Raw genomic sequence first — 25,575 nt, 5'->3', positions numbered from 1 at the left:
GTACCCCCCTTCCCCGTCTAATTATAAAGTGAACTCGAAGTGAGGCGATGGAGTGGAGGAGGGACGCTGATTAACCGTCGATGGATAGAGGTAAGTCAGCGATATTTATACTGTGGGATTAATTTCTAGATTGTGGTCCACCTGTGTTGATTAGGCTAAGTATCTGACTGCGCTCCTCCCCCGAACCTTGTTAACGAGAACATCATTTAAAAGCTATTAATGCTGATTAACATAATTATTTAAAAAATATTTTTCATTCGTTAACAAATAAAACATTGCTAAATTTAAAAAAATAAATAAAGACTGAAAAACACAGAGATGCCTTCGAGGGTCAATATTAACCTTCAGTCTTTAAAATAAAAAAAAATAAAAACCAGAGTCAGAGGGGAGTAATTCTCCACAATTAAGTACAAAATTATCCGGTTCTGCCTGCATTCTCTTATGGAAATTTTTCACAATCCATTAATTTTTCCTCACTGAATATTCAGTGTCACTCAGAAACTCACATTACAGAACCAAAATGCATTGTGAATGTAGTTTCATGCTAATAGGAACTAATAAAAAGAAAAAAAAAATGCACAAATTCATGAGAAACACCTTTATTTTCCATTCGATCATCACTGGTTATTTTCCAGCAAACATATCCTTATAGAACAGAGTTCATGAAAATCCCAGCATTCAGCAGCACTGCAGCATTTTGTCTTAAAAAATAAACATCAAACAAACAAACAAAAACTCAATCAAGACATTCAATCTTACTGAAACAAGCCTGTAATATCTGCTTTGTCCTATGATGGTGTCTGAGATTTGGACTAAATGTTTCATGTCTTCTTGATCCACAGCTGTCAGTCAGTCATTGTCCCCTTGGCCTCTAGAGCTCTGCAGAAACCGCAAGGGTGGGTAGATGGGACGGTGCATCACCAGGTTAAGCTGCCAGGGGTTTAAACTGTATGGAACGTAATATGAGGAGGATGGGGGAAGTGTCATGTTTTGAGAGCACAAGACATCAACAACCACAATAGAAGTTATCACTACAGCCTTTAATGAACATCAAATAAGTAGCCAAACCTTATCCCAAATTGAAACACTTAAGTTACGGATACCTAGAGCTAAATCGATTTAGGTAATGCACCGCCGAGAAAGCGAGGGGGCGGCACCCAAGCCTCGGGCAGCACAGGTGAGGGAGAGAGTGATAGTGAGTGAGTGTGATCTGTCAGTGTGTCTATCTGAAGAGCCTGTGGCGCTTTATGGGAGAGCCAATCTCGTCCACGCTACCTTCGCTGTCGCTGCTGGACTCTGAGTCGCTGCTGCCCGAGTAAGCTCCGAGCCCTGGCAGGATGCCCACGCATACAGCGGCGGAGGGCAGGTGGAGGACGCCCGCGCCGGGGGATTTGAGCTCCACCGCCTCCTGATCTGAGAACACAAAACAATACACGCACATAGTGCGCACGCAGTCTCTGGTGCATTTGACATCTAAGGCGGGAGGTTAATATGGCAAGGCCAAGCTTCTCCTGGCTTCTAATGGTAATTATTACACTTTTAAATTTTCCCTGGTTAGGTGTAGGAATATTCCAGGTTAAATGCAACAGGAGTTTATTGGTCAGTTGTAAAAACAAGTGCACTGGTAATGAATGTCTATAGACCAACGCTACTTTTGCGTCATCGAAGGGTAACGCCCCTTTTTGGGGGAAAACAAACGGATTCCCCTGATAAAGAACTCGCTCTAGTTTCTTGATAGCAAAAATGGCACAAACATACACACTCTCTTTGCCGGCCGAGGACCGTGAGCGGTATTTAAAGAAGCTACTGGATACGGTGTTTACAGAGGTTTCCCTTTGAAATGGACGAAAACTGGATTAATGACCCCACGCAGTGGCCAAATATGGACATCTAACGTTACCATTATCTCGTGGAATCACCAAGTAGCCTATTTTTTGTCATTAACGCACTCACAGTATGATAAACTAGACGATGAGGCCATGTCAAGAGGAGTTGGTGGTTTACTTGGATCATATTTCACTTGATTTAAGCTATTGACAGTTTTGTTGTCGACTAGCTATACTAGTTAGAAATACGAAGCTGCTAGCAGCTACGTGATTAACGTTAGCTCTCATTAGGCACGCTACCTTGGCTGTTAACTGATTTTACATTTCAAATATTCGCAGGCTAGGACTAAACAATATCTGTTTGAAATTGTGTCAGACAGGCCTGTACACATCAGAAACAATGAAAACAAAAGGTCCCTGGAGCGAGTTCTGTATCAGGGGAATCCGTTTGTTTTCCCCCAAGAAGGGGCGTTACCCTTCGATGACGCAAAAGTAGCGTTGGTCTATAGGGATACCGTTGTACACTACTGGTCAGTCAGTAAGATGTTTTAGCATTTATGAAAGCAGTTTCTTATGCTCAATAAGGCTATATTTATTTAATCAAACAATAGAGTAAAACAGTTTTATATATATATATATATATATATATTTTTTTTTTTTTTTTTTTTTTTTTCTTGTTTTTTAAATGTAATTATTTAAATGTACATGAATTTTCAGCAGCCATTATTCCAGTCCTCAGTGTCACATGACATGATCCTTCAGAAATCATTGGTACACAAACATTTCTTATTTTTAAAAGCATTTGAGCTGCTGAATATTTGTGTATAAAATTATATATACTGTATTTTAAAGATTTTATTCAGTTTAAAAGAACAGCATTTGTTTATCATTAATGTTCAGTTCTTTAATTAAAAGAAAAAGAATAAAGTAGAATTTTTTTCATACAATTTAATGCATCCTCGATGAATTTAAATATTCATTTCTTAAAAATTACTGACCCCAAACTGTATAAACAAAATATAGTGTACATAAAACAAGGTGTTTTTTTTTCAACAGTCAAGTCATAAATTTCTGCTATGAAAGACAGCATTGTGTCTTTACTTGTATTTAGTTATTAGACTCCTAAAATATTTTAAAAAATTAGTTTCACACTGGGATTTTTATTAACTATAATCTGATAAATTTTTCAAGCAATTAAAACAGTACGACATATAATTGCATTTCTAGTAATGATCGGATAATCACTTTACATAATTACATTATGTAAAGCCAGCATTATACTACATTGCTCACCTGTCTGACTACCATTGCCGGTGACAGACTCTGCTTTCTGCTTTTTACTCCCCTCGGAGGACTGTGACGAGCTGTACAAAGACAGAAATTAATCACAAATAATTATACATGAAGATTATTAGGTCTAAGATTTTCACAGGTTTAAATATATGAAATACAGTATACTCATCGTGGCGAGTTTGTCCTTTTCGTACCTGCGTCGTTTGACAGCCCCAGCCAGCAGGTGGGCTTGAGACAGGTGACTGGTCCTGTGCTCTGAGGGTTTGGGTCCTGCCTTTTTCTCTGTCTCTTTCTTCTGGTTCTCATTGGTTGTCAGCTTCTGCAGAGCGCTGTGAGGTTCATCGGTTAAGGAGAAATCACTGACATACAAACAGAGAGAAAACTTCACAGCATCACATGACAAAAAACTTTCTGGCAATGCTGTTGTGGTAAGCCACTTGACTAATGACGTTTTTCCTTTTATAATAAATCTTGCACATAAACTTTAAATAACTCCTGGGAGGACATATATGACCTCATCTTAAACATCATGTAAACCAAAAAAAAAAACCCCACAGACGGATGAGGAAGATCAGACAAAGTGGGCAACCACTCCTAAAATCAGCACAGAAGCCACCACAGAAATCAAACCCACTTCCTTCCTCTAACAGATGGCCTAAAAAGGTGAAAGACACACTTGCAGGTCAGGCAATTTGGATTCAATAGAATTAGGGCAGATCACTCTATTTTGCTGCAGATCATGGCTCTCAGCAGTGCTTTTAGATGCAGTTATCAAACCCTGAGAAAGGTTTCAGTTGCCACGACAACACATACTCCAACCTTCTATCTACAGTCATACCTGATTGGCAGAAGAGAAAGGCCACTGCTGATTATGTCAGCTGTACCATGATGAGAAATCTATTTTATGATATGGATAAAAGCAGGGCATTTGACAGATAATTTAATGCAACAAAATCGTGCTAATGTGGTACAACCTGTTGACTACATAGTTCACAGTATATAATGTACACACACATAGGTATATCCTTGTAGGGACGCTCAAAATATTGTACAGACTGTATGTTCTATTGCCCTAGACAAACCCTACACCTAAATCTATCCCTCACAGAAAACTTTCTGCATTTTTTCATTCTTAAAAAAAACTCATTCTTTGTGATTTATAAGCTGATTTCCCCATGGGGACCTCAATTTAGTTGTTTTCTTTTCTGTGGCACTGGACATTCAGCAGCGCGCTGCTGCATTCCACTGCACTCCACAGGAAACGAGAAACAACGGGCCTCTACACCACATTTTGCTACTTTTTCAGCCTCTTGTGCATGAGCGCTGTGTTTTTAAGACTCTGGTATTGTTCCTTTTTTTGGAGTCACATTTATGTTGTTTGCGGTCAAACCTAACCAAAAGCCATAATCACATAATAATATTTTATTTTTAGATGAATATATGATATTTTATTTCAATAATGTTTTTTCTTTAATATTTTGCATTTTGAGTGCATTTAATGTTACTAATTAATATTCATATCTAAATGATGGGCTATATTCTTTATAAAATGTAAAATATATATATATTTTTATATAATTTTTCAAATAACAGTAAGTTAAAAATAGAGCAAAAGTATTTAAAATCCACTGGCCTGAGACAGATAAAAAAAAATAAATAAATATATATATATATTCTTTATTTTTGTCTATTTCCCATTCATTTCCCATGGTGGTCATTTTTGATCGCAAACAACACAAGTGTGATTTTTTAAATTTTTGTTTTATAAATATAGCTTTTTCAAATAACGTTTAGTACCATTATGATGAAGTGGCGATTTTTTTTAATATTTCCATTTTTTTTTCAGTCTAAAATGACCGAGCAACACCATAGGGTTAAAGAAGTTCAAATTCAAATTTGACTTATTTTCTAATAATCCTATTCATTCCATAGACATTTTGAAGAGTGCAAAAATGTCTAGCTACAAAACTGCTTTAAACTGTGCGCATTCAGACCGACTGTTTTCTAAACCTCTAAGCCATTCACCAAGCCTGCATGAATTTCTATCGAAGCAGCACTGTATCATGAGTGCGTTGGGTTCCTCTAGGGGCTGTCTTGTTTGATAACATGTACACTAACAAGGTACAAGAACTCTACTTTACTTTTCATCAGACATCACTGCGCTTGACAGCCAAAGCTTCCACCACCAGCTTAACGAAGGTGAAAGTGGAGACAGACTCAGGCGGAAAGCAAAACTCTCCCTGTCATTTTTTTAAGAACCATGACAGTAATATTGTGTGCGCTTTAAGTTGCAAAAGGATATCCTGTATTCCTTTATCTCCAGAGCTTCCTCATCCCGTCTGTGTTTCTCTATAAGAGACTGCTTCTGCGAGACCTCATCAAGAAAGCTGGTCTCATCTTCATCCAGGCCTTTAACCATGTTCTCTGTGGAGGAACACAACAACAGAATTATAAAGATCCGCTAAGAGAAACAAGCATCATCAAAAAGATGCATAACCAACATGCTTGCAGATCAAGAGATGTGGCCCTTGGAATCAGCGGCAATAGGAGCAGCAATGGTCGCTAGGGAGACCGAGAGTGGGTTTGTCACCAGGGATACGGAGACGAAGCCGAGATGCTAAGATCATTCCAGTCTCCCATCATCAGCACCCGCAAGAACAGACCTGCTGCTCTCGATCTCCACCACTCCCATCTGTTCACACTCATAGACACCCACCAACATGCTCAAACACACACCAGTGCATGTTGTGTGTGCGCACACGCGTGTTTTTGCGCAAACTGACAGATAAACCCCAAAATGAGGTCACATTTAGACGAGAGAGGCAAGCCCCCTGAGACTGTGCGATGTGTGTCATCTGAAAGATGTTTTTGATAAAAATAAAGGGATGAATATGGGAGGAAAGCAGCACAAGGTCTTACTGAATTTGAATTGCTCCTCGAATTCTTCCTGTTTCTTGTCTTTCTGCTCTTGTAGCCTCTCATACAGAGAACGGGGGTCATACTTTTCCTCAGGGGCCTCTGTGGTGGAGTGAGAATGAACACAATCAAAACCTGGCAAATGCTTCGAGAGGGGACTAATGTCTGTCATTAAGCCTGCTGTTAATTTGTCTGATTGGTGCAGACAAAGTGAACGTCTCACCCTCTGGGTCATCAGGATTGCGGACCTTCTCCCATTCCTCCTGCCTTTTTTTCCTTCTCTCGTCTAATTCAGACTCTGACACAAACTTTCGGCTGAGGTCCACACCATCTGCCATGGCAGAACCTACACAGCACATGCATATTTTGTCATTATGTGGCAATCATCACATATATGCAAAAACATACTGAACCCATCAAAACCTACCTAAATGCTGTTTATTTAATCAGGATAAACACTTTAGGTAGATCATGAAGTCATCTACAGTAGATTCTGCTCAGAGATAGAGAATAAAAATGTGATAATTAAAAAAAAAATGTTTCTACTTATCATTCAAGCAGAACTAATGAACTCTGACTGATAAAACTCTTTTAAAATCAATATATTTTCAACGAGAAACACAAATGCTTCTAACTAGTCATTTTAAATGTGAAGCCGAATATTATTTAAGCTCCAATTCCAAAAGATATATAATGGAGAAGATAATTACATTTTTGTCTGAGCAATTGTGACAGATTTGAAAAGAAAAAGTAAACACTGCCCCTTAGTGCTGGATTTGAACAGTGAGCGAAATAGATTCCAGATACAAAGTCACTTATTTCCTTGTCTAATAATAGCTATTTAAACTGTTATTTAAACACTTTTACTGTCAGTGTGGAACGTGGATGATAAAAAACATAAATCATGAAATAGTATTGTGATAAACATCAAAACAAAAACACACAAAACGACACATGACATCACGTGAAATGTTAAAGACTTGGTACCGTTAACGTTACTTTATTTTGTATATATGCAAGAAACACTGCAATATTACTCTGCAACAGACAGCAACTCAGCTTCAGCGAATGATTCATCATGATGATATTGATCTGAAGTAGACCGTGCGAGACTTTAATGACACTCCAGAAAGCAGTGGTATTTAAATGGCTGGTTTATAACACATTATGTAACCTTAAAGTTGGTTTGTTTTACATGTCAGACAAATAATGCTCAAGGTGGAAAAAAGAGACAAGGAGTAAATAATTATTTCAAGAAGGAAATGCACTCAGATATTTACCTTGTCCGGTTTTGTGTTCCTGTAAAAGGATCCCCTCAGCAAAAAGCTGTAAAAGGCACGTAGTTCCTACGCACGAACTATTGGCTCATGGGAAATGTAGTTTTTACGGGAAAGTTTTTTCCCCTTAAAAGTACAAATCGTTTCTTAACGGGGAAACTTTTCAATAAGCGGAGAGTAATAATCGAATGCACATTTAAATTAGATGTTAACTTTATGTAATTTCAATGTTCTGTCAGTCAAATTTAATATTTCCAATAAAGTAATATGATAAAGAAAAGCAAATGGGTATGTGTTTGCATATTTTTGGTGTATTTCTTTGTGTTGAACCCGCTCGTATGAATAAGTTATTAGAGTTACAACATATCTGAAAAGCCTAGATTTTTATAGATAAAACAAAAGCGGGCTAGACATTCACACATACACAAGGGATGTATTACTTGCAAATTTGTCATTTGTTTACATAACGCACTCTCTTGAGGAGAATTTGTTTTGTTTTACTGGTTGGGTCCAGCATCATGGGCTGGATAGAAATATGCGACAACTCACAACGAATTGATCTTTTTGAATCATATCTATTTTTAATCAACCGACTGAACCGGTTCACAATAACTGATTGAATTATTAATCGTGAATAGGACTGAGTCGGTCGGAACCGATTGGATCTTTTGGAGTGAGCCGAGAGAATCGAAAAACTTTCATTTAATTTAATCTAAAACGTAAAATTAGTTTATTTAATATCATAATTGATTATTAAAATTTCGACGTGGTATTAATGTGTAGCATCTTTTAAAAATATGAGAAAAACAAAAACATTTTAATCAAAGTGAAGCGATTGAATTGTAGTGTTGTTTACATTATATTTAGTTCCTAAATTATTTTAATTAGCTCATGTTAACAACAAACCAAACATGGACGTAACAACTTCATCTACAGTAGACTTAATTATTGATTAAACATAATGTGAAAACGTGATAAACAGTAATATGTGCATAGTGTAGTATGCCACAATGCTTTAAGTCGGCCGGTATGCACCGGTACTCAGTACCGCCACTTCCAAATATAGCTCTTGAGCATACAGCCACCTTTCCGTCCATTTGGACATCTGTTTTAATAGAGGTTTTAATCTTTTGCCTGCGCTGCCGCTTTTCAGAGCGCCCTTCACAATGCACGTTTCCTAATTCGTCCCACCGAGAGCAGAGACTACATTACCTATACAACCTTGAGTTTTACAAGTGAAAAGCGTATGCGTCGCTTTTGCCGCTCTCAGTGTCAAAAATTCAACGAGGCCAGAGAGGATGTGTGAAATGCGCACACTCGGCTCGGTAAAAATACAACTACAGTGAACAACATTAATACGCTCTCCTGGCTTCAAACTCTTGAGTACTAAAACATCACGGTCAGAATTAGATGAGTCGCTGGCTGACACCCCACCAAGCCTGAATGATATCGCTGCAGGTCAGACGCAAGCTAATGAAGTAATGCAGTAGCTCTTTCAGGTAGGGTAACCAGACGTCCCGAAAAAATTCGGGACAGTCCGAATCTGGCCCTAATTGTCCCGAGAATTATACTAAAGCAAAATCTTGAGTAATTATTGTCTGATAAACATTAAAAACTGTCTGCGGAGGTTGAGTCGTCCTGCAACCAGCCCTCGCCGGCTGCTCATTGGTTGCAGCATCTTTTTTCTAAGTTCTAAAAAAATACTGTAGGCGGCTATAGACGGTTTCAACGGCCACAACATAAACAAACGTTACTGCGCATGCGCGCTTTTTTTGGACCTAACTTAACTTCCGGTAGACTTCCAAATAGAATCAAGTCCCTCTAGAGTAGATATTTTTTGATAACGAACAAAATATGTTTGCCGCGTGAATCAGGCGGACTTAATGAAAATGCAAATTCATTCTTTGGCAGCAGGAGATGTTTTAAAGCATAGACATAAAGCGCGAGAAATAGAGGTTTCACCAGTAACAGCTGTAAACAAAGCAGAGGTGGTACGCTCACACGCTGCTTTATCAGGCATATAACATGCAAGTCTTCCTTCAGAAATACAGCGATATAAAAACACCTGTGCCTCGCTTTGATATTTAAACATATTAATGTAAGGAATTATTATTAAACGTGCAGTACGTAACGTTACTCATGTTTATTCAGCGAAGCCTTTTTGAAAATCGAAAATCGTTTTAAAATTGTGGCGAGTCTCCAAAAATAAATAAATGTATGGGAAACACATCCCGCAGCACAACCACCTGACCCCAAATTCAGTGTACTCATCACCTGCTAGACTTTAACTGCGTTTGTAGAAGGCACTGCAGCCAGACCGATATACACAACACAGACCGGAAGTTAACTTAGGTCCAGGCGCGTGCGCCTGATGAAACCGTCTATAGGCACGAATTTAGATATTCATTTATCTAATTAATCTATATGCACAAAGACAATATGACCTTTTTGTCCCCTTTTTGTTTTAAAGCTTGATGCAGAGAGCAAGTTGCTGCAGCTGCGAGGAGGACAGTGATGCACGCACGCGTACAGGAGTGATTGACAGTTAGCGGCACTGTGTACAAAAAATACTCCGCTACACAATTATTTCGTTTATTAGCGTTTATTTCAAGCTTATTAGCGTTAGTGTTACAGAAAGGTCTGATTTACGCACTGTTACAACAGTCATTGTTTTTTTTTTGATTCATGATTTTAATGTTGTTGTTTCTTGTGGCAGACTAAAGAGTAATGACAGACGGTTGATCTTTGAATAAAAATGTGTTTAGTTAAGGTTTGAAATTCATCATCTTTTATTATAGGCTACGAAGTCTAATATCATAAGCCCCCCATCCCGTCACCCAAGACCGCAGACACCCCCTTACCTCCCGAATTTAAGCCAATTTCATCTGGTCACCCTATTCTAAGGGTATTTTTTCAAAATCCTTTTGCACATTTTATTTATGTTCAGTAGCTCTTTCTAGCTCAACGAAATCCACAAACTAATAAAATGATTTATTATTTTTTATAAGGTCGTCTGTTGACTGCTGTATATACAACCCCTTCAATATAGTTTTTGTTACCTCAGGGGATGAGGGGAGTCATAAAAAAAATAATAAAAAAAAAAGTATATATATATGCTATAATAGAGTACTGGCACCTCTTTTGGGCCACTTAAAGCACTGGTATGCCACGAGGTATGACGTATGATACGGATTACTGACCGCGTGATGACGCAATTACGTTCTGACGTAAAGGAACAGCTGAATCATTATTTGAAACGAATTGTTCAAAAGAACCGTTTCGCGGAAATGAGTCGGACTTCACATAACTAACACCACACAGAGCTTGCATTGATCTGCAGCTATCTCACACTGATTCCAGCCAGTTGTTATGGTTTCACTTCTCAGCCATCCGTTTACTTTCACTGTCAAACACAGGTTGGTTGTGCTTTTGTGTGTGGATCGGCAAAATGTTGATTACTGAAGTGGTTTTGTGTGAGACTACGAATCAAATCGCTGAGAAGTAAAGCACACACACACTTCCCGTGTAGTCTAGTCTTTGTGTTCGGCCTACGGATCAGTGCTATTGCATTTGCCGAAAATCCTCCGCTTTAACCGGGTGAGTAAATACTTGTTTCTGGTAACGTTATATCCACATTATTTATTGATAAAATACGTGTTAGTGTATGGGCCACGTTAAAGAAAAGATTTAAACTGACGTTTTGTTCATCTATTTGGAGGTGTGGCTAGTTAACGTTATATGGTTGCTAACGTTACTTTCTTATATTATAAAAGAGGCCGTGTTTCAAGACATAGTGAGCTACCTTGACAACCTTACCATAATTATATTAACATCAACAGTATTTTCGGCATAGGTCCATTCGGCGTTTCAAAATTAGACAAAATGACAGCCTGAGCCACAATCCACTTTCATTATATGATCATTCATAAACTGAATACGTTACACGGTGGCTGACGCTGTCGTTATCCAACCATCTACCTAACATCTCCTCCTTTTTTGTTTAATGGAAAAATAGTTAAAAAGTTTCAAATCATGGTGACAGACTTTTAATTTATAGATAAGCTAGCCCTTTCAATGCTGCCTACGTAGGCAGCTCACTATGGTTTGAGACGCATCCATAGAAACTCAAGTTTATTAACGCTAATTTACTGAAATGACAGCGTGCTGTTTATAAGATTTCAGCGGGTTTGTAAATGTCAGTGATTGTGTTAAAAGTACACTAGTCAGTGTTCATTCATGTGTGAGTGGGTTGTTGTGTTTTAAATGTGTTTTTTGCAAAGTTGTTTGGCTTGCTAGCCGTTACTTAGCCACTGCTAACACTGACAACTACTGTACGCATATCCTATCGCAGTCATATTTGAATTGTTTATGTATATTAATACGTACTGCCTATTTTTTATATAGTTATTGTACGTCAATATTAACAGTTTTTTTTATTTAGGTTGATACCGCATTTTTTCAGGTTCGGTTTTAGAAAAATTACCCGTGTTTTTACTAATACTACAAAAAAAAACATAGTTACAGTAGTTAAACCATGGCAACCACAAATTAAACATAGTTTGGCTACACTAACTATAGTTTAACCATGTTATTTGTAGTAAAATTGTGGTTATACAGATGGTAACTAATAGGCCTGTTTACTCCACTTTTACTAAAAAAAAACAAAAAAAAACCTTGGTTAATTTTCTTAAGCCCATGCTGGACTGACCACTTGTTGCAACTGTATGCCTTACATTTACATTTATGCATTTAGTAGACACTTTTATCCAAAGCGACTTACAGTGCACTCAGACTATACATTTTATTTAATTTTTTTACCAGCCTGTTTGTTCCCTGGGAATTGAACCCACAACCTTCTGTGCTGCTAACGCAATGCTCTACCACTGAGCCACACTTAAGGCAAAAAATTGTTAACGAGACAAGCCTTAGATATTATTGTAACATCAGCAATATGCCTTTAATTAAATAATATTAATTAATAACGCTAATATTTTACATATGTTGTTTTTCGAGCATATAATTTGAGATCAGTGACAAATATCACTGTTTAAGTGTTTTACTTTAATAAGCTACATGCAAGAATTTATTAGTCTAGCAATTTATTTACAATTTGCATGTATGTATTTTCGTGTTTGCTGTCCACACTGAAAATAATTTAATGCGTAATGTTTTTTTTTTTTTTTTTAGAAGTGAAAACCTCACAGGCAGTAGGATGTGTGCTGACTGCACCATCAGCTTTGATCATCTGTGTCTGGCTGCTGGTGGCCTGCAGTAGCACAATGACCGACACATCTACCCAACCTATACCAAGACACCCTCTAAAGTCCTTCCAATGATATGATAGTAGCCACCTGGATTGCATTCTGTGCCAGCAGGAGCCTCGTGCGGGTTCTACGACTCACCGTAGAACAGCTGCAGTCAGTGCAGTTTTGGCCCAGCCCCTCGTCCGGTAGAGCCATGGGGAACAGCTGCGTGTGCAGAGAGGACAGTGATGTGGAGGAGGGATCAGCCCCTCGCAGGCAGCTCAGGCGAGTGGATAACTCCGTGTCTGATCCCCCAGAGGCCAGAGGCAGCCGGCCCAGGGACCCAGTTCGACCGCCCCGGCGAGGTCGAGGACCACACGAGCCACGTCGGAAAAAACAAAACATGGACGGTTTGGTACTGGACACGCTGGCTGTCATCAGGACTCTTGTTGACAAGTGAGTTAACATTTAATGACAAGGATCTGCAAAGATATGTCATTAAATCTGTGTAGGAATGAATCATGCACGTCATATAAATTTCAGTTCCCTGTTTCCCCATGCATCAGCAATAACATCTCTCCATCTTTGGCTAAAAGCATCGGCTTGCTATTGTACATCCATTTGTATTATGGTTTTCTTTTTTTTTCTTTTTTCATTATTGTCTACCACAGCGATGCCACACCGTCTGCAAGAGCTTTTACTTTTAAAATAAAGAGCTTATGGAGAAGCATGGCAGAGCCCTGTAATGAGCATGCCATTATTTATTTATTCATTCATTCACACAGCACCACATTTAATCTTAATGTATTGCACAAGACAGCAGCTTGAGATAACCGAGAGCTTCATGTTTCTTTTAATATTTTGGCTGGATATCAGAGTCGCCAGTCCCTTTTCCTCTTTGTCACATTCTTACACCTTCCCACACAGCCGGCCTACTGCTATCTAATAATGGATGTTCACTTTGGACAAAAGGTTCTTCTATGTGTACATCACATTTGGTGTCTCTGAACCCGATTTGCAAGGCCTGCAGTATTGCCTAGATATTTTAATAGTTTATAGCCATCCCTGAAAAGAATCTCAGATTATGCAGCTTTGCAGGAAAAGGAAAAATATTCTGTTCTTGTTTTGATTTTAAAGAAAAATATCTAAAGGGCACAAGGAGAGAGTTCTTTTCTTTTTCTTTTTCTTTTCTTTTTCTTCTTTTTCTTTTCTTTTCTTTGCAGCTGGAATATATTTTGGTTACTCAACCACATCCTTTGACAGCCGTTTTTTATTCACCTGAAACCCTAGTTTTGATGACACATGCGCACACACACACACACACACACACACACACACAGACTTGTCCTTGACTTTTTATAGGGAGACATTGTGGTACCAAAGATTTTATTAAAATATAAATTCTCATAGAAGCACAAAGCGATTAATAGTGACAAATTTAATATCAACACCCAGTTTCTGTTATACTAGAGTGAATATGTTAGCCAGTATGGAGGGCCTTTGAGTCAAAAGGGTTGAGAACCTTGTATTGGAGGGCCTGTTCTGAACAGAGCAAAAATTCTGTGTATTTCTTACTAGAACATATCCCTGTGTGACCATTACACAACAATCACAGAGCAGTCAGACACCCATGGCTGGGGGCATTAGACTGCTCTGACTCGCTCTCAGACTCTCTTTCTCTTTTTCGACTACCCTCAGAGCTTTCTTTTCCTTGGCCTCATCTGCTATTTGAAAACATCACCCCTAGTACCCACCAACCACTGATTTATGACTGACAAATGAACCACACCGGCATCACACTGTAGAATAGAGGCACTTTTATTTTCTCTGCTTAAATGTCTCTGGTGGTGTTTTGATTGGGCCCAGCTCTCTCTAGGAGCACCTCAAGGGATTTTGCTATCTCTGCTTAGATTAACTGTTGCAGACCCAGTCTGCGTCTAAAGCCAAAAACAGGCCCAGCAGCATTGGCAGCGGCAGTCTGCTCTCCAATAGCAATCCGTCATGTCACATAATCACCCATTATACCATTAGGCTTTCATAACTGATGTCTATAGCAGCCAAGGACTAAATAAGATGCTTACACCCTGGGCATGAGGCACACAGGCAAACAATTTCTCTATTAGGTTGCTTTACTTTATGTCATTAAGTTTTGTGTTTGGTCTTTTTGTGTTTCAGTGACCAAGAGCCGCCGTATTCTATGATCACACTTCATGAGATGGCAGAGACCGGTGAGTGAAAGACACCTAAAATGGTGCAGCCTTTTTATAAGGGCTTCAATTCTGCTATTGCGTTATATGCCAATATAAAATAGTTCTAATGCTCTTGTCATCCATGTGTTCCATTGTTCACATCACATGTGGGATGTGGGAATCACAAACATTCAAATGCTGGCGTTCTGATTGGAAGGAGTAAAGTTTATACACATGCAGAAGCATATACACTTACCCAGGTCACTTCTTGTATGGCTTGTGTGTGATTATTTGTATGGATAATAGGATTCCCAAACTGAAATCCTGTGTTTTGATTTAATAAATATATGCACTGCGTTTTTCGGAGTGAATTGCACCGTTGTGTTCTTTGACATGCAAGCTACTGCTTGGTTTATTGTAAATTCTGCCCCGCACAGACTCGTCTTTACATCTGCTGGCTCACTAAACATTAATTTAAGAATTCAATATGGAGCAACCATCATCTCAAACTTGTTATGAGAAGCACTTATATACTGACTGTTGTCAATAAAAGAGAAGCTTAAGTGCTCCCTGCGGTTTTCCGCTAAAATAAACCCTTGATAGTTTTAACGTTTGAAAATGAAGAACTTAAATATTAGTGTTGTAAAGAATGCTGACTGTAAAATAAATCTATTGCTGCTTTTTCTTAAATGCTATTTTTTTATTTTACATTGAAATATTACAACAGTAATATATCTGTTTATTATACATATATATTTTTTATTACATTTTAAAGTGTATTCACAGTTTTTATCGTAATTTCTTTTTCTCTCAAATTGTGCAGCTGTACCACCACCTGAGGTGATTGGATTGACATTAAGCTTATGCTTGGTCTTTTCATGATTGGGAGCTATCCAGTGTATGAAGTCTAAAAACCCCCTGAAATGCCTGGAGAGAAGTACCTGTTAGAATTCCCATTCATCTCAATGCTTGAAATCTCAGATATTTGAAACTAACCGACTTGGATGTTAGCATTTTTGCTTTGTATAAATGAGCCATATAGGTTTGTTTTCAGTTGTAAATATGACCCAAATGATCTGGAACCACAGGAGAATGACAACACTGATGGCATGACGAGAATGTGTGCAGTCACAACAAGCTCTTCAGCTTTATTACTTTCTCCAGGCATGTGCATGAGATGTAATGTTAAAAGGTGTCTACTTCATCTACTCCAATATAAAGCAGAGAACATTTATTGTTGAGTTTTATTTAGTCTGAATGAGTAGCTACTTTTGAATGTTTCTCCACTGACAGACAATGTAGTTATTATCCAAAGTGAACAAGCCAAACCTCGACTCTCTAGTTCCAGGCTTGTTTTTTCCATCAAGGGAACAAGTGCAGCTTGTTGTGACCCCCTGGCTACTGATTAAGTTATTAGGATGTTAATCTAACAGCGGAAGCTGTGGAAGCTCTGTCGGTATTAATGACAGCTGCTTTTGAAGTTTGGCTTGTGCCCTGCATTGCCATTGTCATGCCTTCACTCCGTTCTGTGGCAGAGACTGAAGTGAGTGGGTTGCGGCTCAGCTGCAGCTTTAAAGTCCCTCAGAGCCTCAATACTGCAGGAGCAAACACTGTGTATGATAAAAGCTACACTGCTTTTGCTAGTTTACAAGGGCAATGCTCTGCTGTTTGTTTATATTCCCTTTTTGCATACAGATTTACTTTATACTTTTTAATTACTCATGGATGTTACCTGCAGCGAATCTGTTGTAATGTTGAGGGGTTGTTTGGGTCTGTATATGGACCGGATTTTAATCAGGGGTCAAAATTCCGAAAGGTCATGTGCAGGTCGTCAGCCTGCCTCTCTTCTTGTCCGTTGCCAAAGCCTCTGTGACTGTTGAATTTATTTATAAATGCATCTGTTGCTCCAACCTGAGCCTGCATGTTGTGGTTGAGACTCTGTGGCGTCAGGTGGCTGCTAAGAGCTTCATGCAGGAGTAAACAGGTGGAAACTACTCTGGGCTTCGAGATTGAGATCAAAACCCCAGAAGAGCATGTGAATTTAGTAAATCATGTTTGCGTTATTTTATGTGCATTTTTGAGTGTTTTCTAAAAAATAAATGTGGTATTTTAACAGTTTGGTTTTCTAATTTGCTCATTGTTATCAGCATCATATAATATAATTTTTTTTTTTGTAGATGATCAGGTCTTGATGTTGGCATTAGCCCATGTTGTTTAACCAATAATTTTCAATTTTGTTTGAATTCTTGAATATTTCCTACTGTCCCATAGATTGAACATGTGTTTGTTCTGCCCCCATTCTTTTGTCTTTGTCCCTCTTTTTCTCACATTGTAGATGATGGCTGGTTGGAAGTGGTGCAGTCTTTAATTAGGGTAATTCCTCTAGATGACCCACTAGGACCGGCCGTAATAACCCTCTTACTGGATGAATGCCCTTTGCCCACCAAAGTGAGTTCACGTACATTACCACACAACATTGACTACCAAATTATTTTTCCACCTCCTGCTTTTGCTTATGGACCATAATGCAGCTGTATTTTTGCTAGCACTTTGAAAATAAGACCACAACATATCCCTGGTATTTAAATTAATACTGCTTTTGGGTGATCTGGGTCTCTTTCTTTAATTAATTTCAGCAAAGTTAATTTAAAATTTCTGTTTATAATTGCAGACAGCATCATGCTTAACTAAGCTTTAAGATTCAAGATTAAGGTTTTGCAACTGTTTTTGTACTGATGCAAGATTTGTTGTTCATTTGGTTTGGGTCCATCACATTCCAAATATAGAAAAATTATATGAAGTATCTTTGTTTTGTAAAGTATTTAATTCCCTATATTATCTCTGAAGTAACTATATTGTGATATATTTTGTTCCCTTAAAATACACAAGTTTAAAGTCATTAAGATTTTAAATGAATATTTTCAGTAAGGATACAATAAATGGGTCAAAAGTGACAGTAACAACCTTGTAACAAATATATATATTAAGTATAAGTAAAAGTATATTATTGCTTCTGACTCCTTGTTTGTATTTTGAGGAAGAAAGTGCAGATAAAAGAGCAGTTGATATGTGTCTGTTAGTTTCCGGTTGAGTGCATTATTTTCTCACCCATGTTTCATTATTTCATTATTTTCTGACCCATTTAAAAAAATTCAGTTATTGATGAAGAATTTGTATTGTCAGGATGCTCTGCAGAAATTGTCAGACATGTTGAATCTGAGTGCTGCTGTGGCACGTCAGGATGCCCTCATCCCAGCCAAACACCGCAACACCACAGCGGTCCTGGGCTGTCTGGCTGAGAAACTGGCTGGTAAGGGACATGCATACACACACATGCACTGCATTTACTGAAACAATGCTGCAAGCCTTTTACCCACTGTGACAGTGTCAAAGTAGTTTAAAAGGTTGCAGCATTATATTTTAGGATTTAAAAAAATAAAAATAAATCTGAGATCTGTTGCATCTCATTTAACATAATATTTGCACTAGCCTGTTCCTCCAAAGCCAAAGAGCTGAGTTTGCAGCCTGTGAAGGCCTGTCATGTCTGATCATGCTGCAGGCTCCCTCAGAAGCCTGAGATTTGACAGCTCTGCTGAGGTTGCAGTGCACAAACACACACCACACACACTGTCCAGTTGTCTCAGTTTTGAAGAAACTGCTTCTGTTTTTAAGGTGAAAGATATTGGTAAAAAAGGAATCATTTGGTTAATACTGGAGTACTTCATCTATTTTCTCATCTGTCTACAGGTCCAGCAAGCATTGCGCTTCTTAGCCCTGGAACTCTGGAGTATTTACTTCAGAGTTTGGTAAGAATGTTGAGAGGTTTTATTAAACATACTGACTGAATAGGTAGTTCTTAAAGGGATCACATAATGGAAAACAGGCTTTTTCTTCCTCTTTTGAAGTGATCGTTCAAATTGCTAAATAGATATACTTTAACATTCATAATACAAAGCTTCCTCCTCTGTGTACTTAGAATATTTATGGAAACTTTAGCCAAGAGCAGTTGCATTAAACTGAGTTGCCATTAAAGTGGTCTTGTTTTTGTTCTAGAGTTCTGAGGCCCATCCCACTGTTATGCTGTTTGCTCTCATCGCTTTAGAGAAGTTCTCTCAAACCAGTAAGTCTCAACTGGTTTCACTTCAGAATTTTCAATCAGGAGCTTCTCAGAAAGGTACTTTAATGAGAGCCTGTCTTTATCTCAGGTGAGAACAAGTTAACAGTGTCGGAATCATGTATCAGTGACCGTCTGTCTGTTCTGGAGTGCTGGGCAGATCATCCAGACTACCTGAAACGTCAAGTGGGCTTCTGTGCCCAGTGGAGCCTTGATAACCTCTGTGAGTATCTTTCACTGCTCTTGTGAACATAGTATTAATATTTAACCCAACTGTTTGTATTTTGTGATGATTTTGTCAATTTATGTCAAATATTAAGCTTGTGCGCTTGTCTCACTGATAATTTTGTCTTTGGTCACCCTTTGGCCTGTAGTTATTAAAGAGGGGCGCCAGTTTACCTATGAGAAGGTCAACTTAAGCAACATCAATGCCATGCTGAACAGTAATGATGTCAGCGAATATCTCAAGATCTCTCCTACTGGACTGGAGGTGAGAGGCAAATCATTATTGTAACTCTGGGTAAAATTCAGCAAAATGGATTTAGATAATGTAAGATGTGTTCAACAGAACTGAACTACACTCTGATTGGTAGATAGAAGATATTTATTTAAAGGGTTAGTTCACCCAAAAATGAAAATTATGTCATTAATGACTCACCCTCATGTTGTTCCAAACCCATAAGACCTCGTTCATCTTCGGAACACAGTTTAAGATATTTTAGATTTAGTCCGAGATAGGGCTGTGCGATTAATCGAAATTGAAATAAAATCAGTTCAGTTTCATGCTTCAGTTTGTTCCAAACGCGCCGTCTACTTTTCTCTGGGCAATGAGCGATGCCCATTCGCGAATGATTCATTCTTTTGAGTCAATACTGTTCAAAGGCTTGATCAAACCAATTGGCAAACGAGTGAATTGGTTCATGAATCAGTTTGAATGAGTCGTTCAGTTCCCTGCCGCACGCGCTGAGCATCTCTGAAGTGGTTCACTCGGAGTTGTAACGTTTAAGAACAGAAAGAGCGTTGAAAACGTGGCTGGAACTGCACTGAATTGAAATCTGCAAAGGTTATTATTTGCTAGCGATGGAGATCCTTATTAGATGAACACCACGTGTGCTGTCTACTGTTTAACAGGTAATAACTTGGGCTACATTCGATTACAGTACACGATACCACTGTGACATTAGTTTGTTGTACGTGTGTGGCTTATAACAGAGGGGAGTCAAGTTGAATGCAGCTTCCAAAAGACAAAAAATAGCCGATTAAGATTTTATTAATTTTAATACAACCACACTGGTGCAAGTACGTTCAGCGAGTCATATTATCAGCTGCTAAATTCAGATCTGTGATTGCTTGCTGGCGCTGAGCCAGAGATAGATGCGTTTATACCGCGCTGCGCATTATAACAAATCACACATGATTCTTTTGAGCTTATTAAAGCATTGGCCAATCAGAGGTGTTCAGATGAGTCATCGCTAAAATGCCGGTGCTTCCTTCACTCGCTCACTGACTGAATACCTCTTTCTGGCGAATTCTCTCGCAGGAACAACAAAGTGCAGATGTGTGTACGAATCTTTAATTAAGATATTGATTTCACAGTGTTAACAGTTTCAGTGATTTTAATGGGAGTTTCTGAGAGTGATTGAAATCTAGACTGTCAGTGAAAATTATCTTTAATAATGTAAATGTTATTTGCTCTCTTTCTGAACAATGAAAGATTAGTAGCAATATTTAAATCACATTAACTTTCAATGTTAAATTCACATTTAATATAAAGTCAGTCGTATTAAAAATATGTTATGGCATGACACCTATATCTGTTACTTAAGTAAACAGACAAGCTCTTATAATAAATTACATAAATTGGAGTAAAGGATGATGAAATATATACATTTATACACACACACATACATTACATACATTTTATCTATATATCTAAATAAAAATAGGCTCAGTATATATGACCCAAAGTAACTAGTAACTAACTACTTGAGTAGATTTTTTTATCCGATACTCTTTTACTCTTACTCAAGTAACTATTCAAGACTAGTACTTTTACTTTTACTTGAGTAAATATTTCTAGAAGTACTTTTACTTTTACTTGAGTACAGTTTTTGGGTTCTCTACCCACCTCTGAAAATGACTCCTTGCATACTTTCGAACCAGCAGGCCATTCTGGGTTGAGCGAGTCCCCACGGAATGAGCGAGCGGATCGGGATATTCAGAAATGCGCTCTCCACTCATGAGCTCTGATTGGACAAACCCGAGCATCAATGTCTGCTGACCTTGCCGAAACATACAAATAGACATAGCCAGACCAGACTATTTTAGTACGAATCATGAGCTTACTGACGATTTTTTTATAATTCTTGACAAAATTATAATATATTAAGTTTTTTTGTTTGTTTTGTTTTGTTTTGCCTAGTTAGTTTTGCCTATGTTCTTATGGCCCAATGACGCTACGATGAGCATTTACTGCTTTTTAAAAATGCGGGTCAGGAAGCAGGTCGGGTACAATATTTTATTTAATTTTTTTTGCGGTCTGAGTTGCGGGCGGGTTAGTTGAAAACGTTGGTCGGGTGCGGGTTATTAATACATTGACCCGCGCATCACTGGTGCGAGTGGATAGATTCGCGCTCGCGCATTATTTTAATGTGCTTTCACGTTACAATAATGCACTCTCGTTGCTGCTTCTGAACCGTGTACACATAACTTACTGTATACGCACTGTAGAGGGAGTACGTGTGACCCTTGGGCAATAAATATATTGGGCACAACATATAACACATGAGGCACCGCTACAGTGAGCTCTATGACCAATGCATGGCAAAAAAAAAAATCCCTGAACACGGTTTTATTTTATTTTTTACCATATGTCTAGACAGTTTGGTTGACATCTTTACTTAGTGATTATTTTGACTTATGTCTATTCTAGAGACATTTGATAAAGCTCTCATTGTTTTTTTGTTTTTTTTTGGGAAATATGTAAAAATTTTATACTGAATGCTTTTATGACTGTAAAGCATGTCTGTGTGTCAAAATCGTGATTAAAATCGAAATCGCAAAATTTATAAAACAATCGTGATGGTTTTTTTTGTCCATATCGCACAGCCCTAGTCAGAGAGCTTTCTGTCCCTCCATTGAAAATTTGTGAACGGTATACTGTCCATGTCCAGAAAGGTAATAAACATCATCAAAGTAGTCCATGTGACATCAGAGGGTCAGTTAGAATTTGTTGAAGCATCAAAAATACATTTTGGTCCAAAAATAACAAAAACTATGACTATTCAGCATTGTCTTCTCTACCAGGTCTGTTGTGAGCGTGTTAATGACATAATTTTCATTTTTGGGTGAACTAACCCGTTAACGCTCTTTCAAAATCCGAACAAGGAAATAAATGAAAGCCAAATAAATGTAAATGTAAAAACAAGGGATGAGGAATGTTGTAGAGATATGAAAGATGACTGTTCTGATTCTGTGGAAATCTACTGTATTCTGTGTAGGCTTACTGATAAGAAACATTTTCACTTCCATTTAGGCCAGAAAACATCTTTTCATACTTCTTTGAATGGTTCACATACAACACATGAAGTTCTAAGCATGCCTTAAAATTTTTATCTATTGTGGAAGAATTGCTGATTGTAATGATCACAAACAAATATATTGTGATTAGTGTTTCCCTTAATCTTACAAAGTGATGTTTAACATGATCTGTCTTTCTCCTCATTAGGCACGGTGTGACGCATCATCATTTGAGAGTGTTCGCTGTACGTTCTGTGTGGATTCGGGGGTTTGGTACTATGAAGTCACAGTCATCACCTCTGGCGTCATGCAAATTGGCTGGGCAACCAAGGACAGCAAGTTTCTTAACCATGTGTGTTTCTGGTTATGTTTAGATAACTATGCTTTCTTTTATTTTAGTTGTATGTTCTTATGTTTGCATGAAGTGTACAGTGTTTATATGAAGCAACTTGAATTTTAGTGGTGAGAACATGTTTGTTTGTACAGGAGGGTTATGGGATTGGAGATGATGAGTACTCATGTGCGTATGATGGCTGCAGGCAGCTGATCTGGTACAACGCTCGCAGTAAACCTCACTCCCATCCCTGCTGGAAAGAAGGTTTGTGCAGAGCATCCTGTTCAATGAGGTGATGATCATTTTGGGGAAAACTTTTCTAATAAGTGTTCACTGGGCTTTTTAGGTGATGTCATAGGCTTCCTGCTAGACCTCGGTAGGAAGCAGATGATTTTCTATCTAAACGGACACCAGCTGCCTCCTGAGAAGCAGGTGTTCTCCTCCGCCACGTAAGTGAAGCTCACTTCCTCCACCATAAAATGAATGCAAAAAAAAGATTATGGAGCTTTTTGAAACTTGCTGTACCTTGTCTTAGGTCTGGCTTCTTCGCTGCTGCCAGTTTTATGTCCTACCAACAGTGTGAGTTCAACTTTGGAGCCAAGCCCTTCCATCATCCCCCCTCCATCAAAATCAACACATTTAATGAGTTTGCCTTGCTCGCATCAGACGAGAAGATCATTCTGCCCAGGTTTGCACTGTTTATTAGATTTCTGTACACGGGGCAAAGTTCCACTGACTGTTATAGGGATGTGAGTAATGCATTAGTTATCCTAAAGCAAGTGACTCATGCTATTCATGCACATGAGATTGTTCTTTCTCTGTCTATTATTTCAGACACAGGCGCCTGGCTTTGCTCAAGCAGGTTAGCATCAGAGATAACTGCTGCACCCTCTGTTGTGACCAGATGGCAGACACTGAACTGAGACCCTGTTTGCACAGGTACAAAGTTCAACATGGAGAGTCAGTGTTTACAACACTGGGTTTATGGGCAAAGGGATGTGATGGAGGCTCAAGAAAGCAGGATTGATGTGCTTTGATGAATTCGAGTACCGGTACTTAAGAACAACTGTTGCTTTGAGAATTAAGACATTTAAAACATATTACTGTAATAATTAGTAATTAATACTGTATTTCACCCTTGTGTTTTAAGCCAAAATGTACAAAGATAATAAAACTGATTAAGAATTTCATTGCAGTGTGTTGTAAATTAATCTCATAGTAACATGATATTACTTGTTATATTGCCTTTCACAGTGGCAAGTAGCCAATCATTGTACATTAACTGTGACATAAGAAACCTACAAAGTGCAACAGTTGGGTTCCGACGTAAAAATCCCATTCATTTTCTTTAAGGGGAATTGATTTTGGTTCATGGCTTACTGTATAAATCTTTAACAAAGATTTTTTTAAACCCCTGTTGACAAAATGAATGGAAAAAAAATCTTAAAACAAGTGAGCATGTGCTATGAAATAATGGTACTGTGGATGCCTATTAATATGTCCCTTCATGGGGCATTTAAACCTATTGTTGATTAAGGTTACATCTCTTTGTGCTGAACAGTTTAGTCATCATCTGCTTCTGCTTCTCTGTCATGTCTTCAGTGGGATTTGCATGGAGTGTGCCTTACAGCTGGAAACGTGCCCACTGTGTCGCCAAGAAATCCAGACACGAGTCAGACTCATTTCACATGTGTCCTGACATCAGCCCACCAACCCTACATGTGGACTATCCCCTTCAAGCTTCCATCCTGTTGAGTCCCCTCTGTCTGAGAGATCAACCTGACCAATCAAATCACGATGCTGTCTCAGGATTGGACGTGGCAGCTTGGACCTCTGACGGATGGAGTAGACCCTCCTTACAGCTGGAGGGAAGAAAAGAGAGAAAGAGAGGGGAAAAACTACACCATTGCACTTCAAGGATGCCCCAATACGAGGGCTATTGAAGAAACCAGGAGGTCTAACGGCTTCTTGGAATTTTTAATCTGCATTTCCAGGAACAGATAAAATATGGAATAAATGCATCTATTACATACTGATGTGTCATTGAGTCTCTCCCCTCAAGTTGTTATCTGATGTGTGTCTCTGTTTAGATGTGTTAAATCTATGTGACTTCTCTAATTTTTTTATTTTTTATTCCATTTTCAAGTTTCAGCAGGAAACGGCGGCAGTGTCTTAGCCACTTTGTTTCTTCTAAATGTTCATGCCTGCCACAGTAAACACATTATTCCGCTTCCTCAGACTTGATTGTACTTGAAACTGTAATGGGTTGATTGCCCCACATTCTAAATATGATTGCAAAACGTCTTGATGAATCAAGACACTGTGAATTGTATTGATTTATGATGCAAAGTCCATTTAGATATAAATAAAGCCAAATTCTGTTAGGTACAATGACTAAATTAAGTGATAATTGATTCTATCAGAGTAAAAGGCATCCCTTAGATGAGGTTTGTGGAAATGTCATGTGTTTTCTGCCATGGTTAATGCACATATCAGTGTCCTAATGCTGCTGACGCTAAATGTAAACTTTCTGAAGCAGTTACAGAGACTAAAATCTCCAACGCTCCCAAAGATAAGAGAGTATGATTGAATTAAGAATCTCTCATTTATTGAATTGTGATGTTTGTAATAAATGTCTGTTTTATGTGTTGCACAGGCTTTGTTATCTTTAACATTATTTACTCCTTTCAACTGTGATTTGCATGAATTCCAAAATCCAAATGCACCCAAGAGCTAAATAGAAACTAGTGATCTGTTGAGAATTGCGTTTTTGACTGAACAATGCCTCATAGCCCTAGCATGCTAACATAATTTGAGACTACCATCTTCACATAATTTGAACCTAATAACCTCAAAAGTGTAAA

General features: G+C 38.3%; 2 protein-coding genes across 2 annotated transcripts; one reads left to right on the top strand and one right to left on the bottom strand.

The window, feature by feature from the left end:
- Positions 1-583: 583 nt before the first annotated feature.
- psme3ip1 (proteasome activator subunit 3 interacting protein 1) lies at positions 584-7,371 on the bottom strand. The gene is made up of 8 exons (XM_059506594.1): positions 7,316-7,371; positions 6,463-6,528; positions 6,259-6,381; positions 6,039-6,137; positions 5,422-5,543; positions 3,314-3,450; positions 3,120-3,190; positions 584-1,413 (listed from the first exon to the last, which is right to left on the bottom strand). The coding sequence occupies exons 3-8, from the start codon at positions 6,371-6,373 to the stop codon at positions 1,223-1,225; spliced, it is 735 nt and encodes a 244-aa protein (XP_059362577.1). The 5' UTR covers positions 6,374-6,381; positions 6,463-6,528; positions 7,316-7,371; the 3' UTR covers positions 584-1,222.
- Positions 7,372-11,534: 4,163 nt separating this feature from the next.
- On the top strand, positions 11,535-25,364 carry rspry1 (ring finger and SPRY domain containing 1). The gene is made up of 15 exons (XM_059506593.1): positions 11,535-11,552; positions 12,500-13,011; positions 14,731-14,783; positions 17,080-17,192; positions 17,928-18,054; positions 18,492-18,550; positions 18,798-18,864; positions 18,950-19,081; positions 19,233-19,348; positions 22,586-22,729; positions 22,864-22,975; positions 23,058-23,160; positions 23,247-23,399; positions 23,546-23,650; positions 24,314-25,364. Exons 2-15 carry the CDS (start codon positions 12,650-12,652, stop codon positions 24,408-24,410), a joined length of 1,743 nt encoding a protein of 580 aa, XP_059362576.1. The 5' UTR covers positions 11,535-11,552; positions 12,500-12,649; the 3' UTR covers positions 24,411-25,364.
- Positions 25,365-25,575: the final 211 nt, after the last annotated feature.

This window comes from Carassius carassius, chromosome 23 (assembly GCF_963082965.1).
Source record: "Carassius carassius chromosome 23, fCarCar2.1, whole genome shotgun sequence".
Lineage (NCBI taxonomy): Eukaryota > Metazoa > Chordata > Actinopteri > Cypriniformes > Cyprinidae > Carassius > Carassius carassius.
This window is presented reverse-complemented; position numbering and strand designations above follow the sequence as displayed.

Coding starts and splice junctions, on each gene's coding strand:
- rspry1 (XM_059506593.1), top strand. CDS start 12,650: ATGATAGTAGCCACCTGGATTGCATTCTGTGCCAGCAGGAGCCTCGTG. Junction 18,055..18,491: donor TCTGGCTGAGAAACTGGCTG/GTAAGGGACATG, acceptor ATCTGTCTACAG/GTCCAGCAAGCATTGCGCTT. Junction 18,551..18,797: donor AGTATTTACTTCAGAGTTTG/GTAAGAATGTTG, acceptor TTTTTGTTCTAG/AGTTCTGAGGCCCATCCCAC.
- psme3ip1 (XM_059506594.1), bottom strand. CDS start 6,373: ATGGCAGATGGTGTGGACCTCAGCCGAAAGTTTGTGTCAGAGTCTGAA. Junction 6,138..6,258: donor CAATCCTGATGACCCAGAGG/GTGAGACGTTCA, acceptor ACTCCACCACAG/AGGCCCCTGAGGAAAAGTAT. Junction 1,414..3,119: donor CGGCAATGGTAGTCAGACAG/GTGAGCAATGTA, acceptor TTGTGTTCTCAG/ATCAGGAGGCGGTGGAGCTC.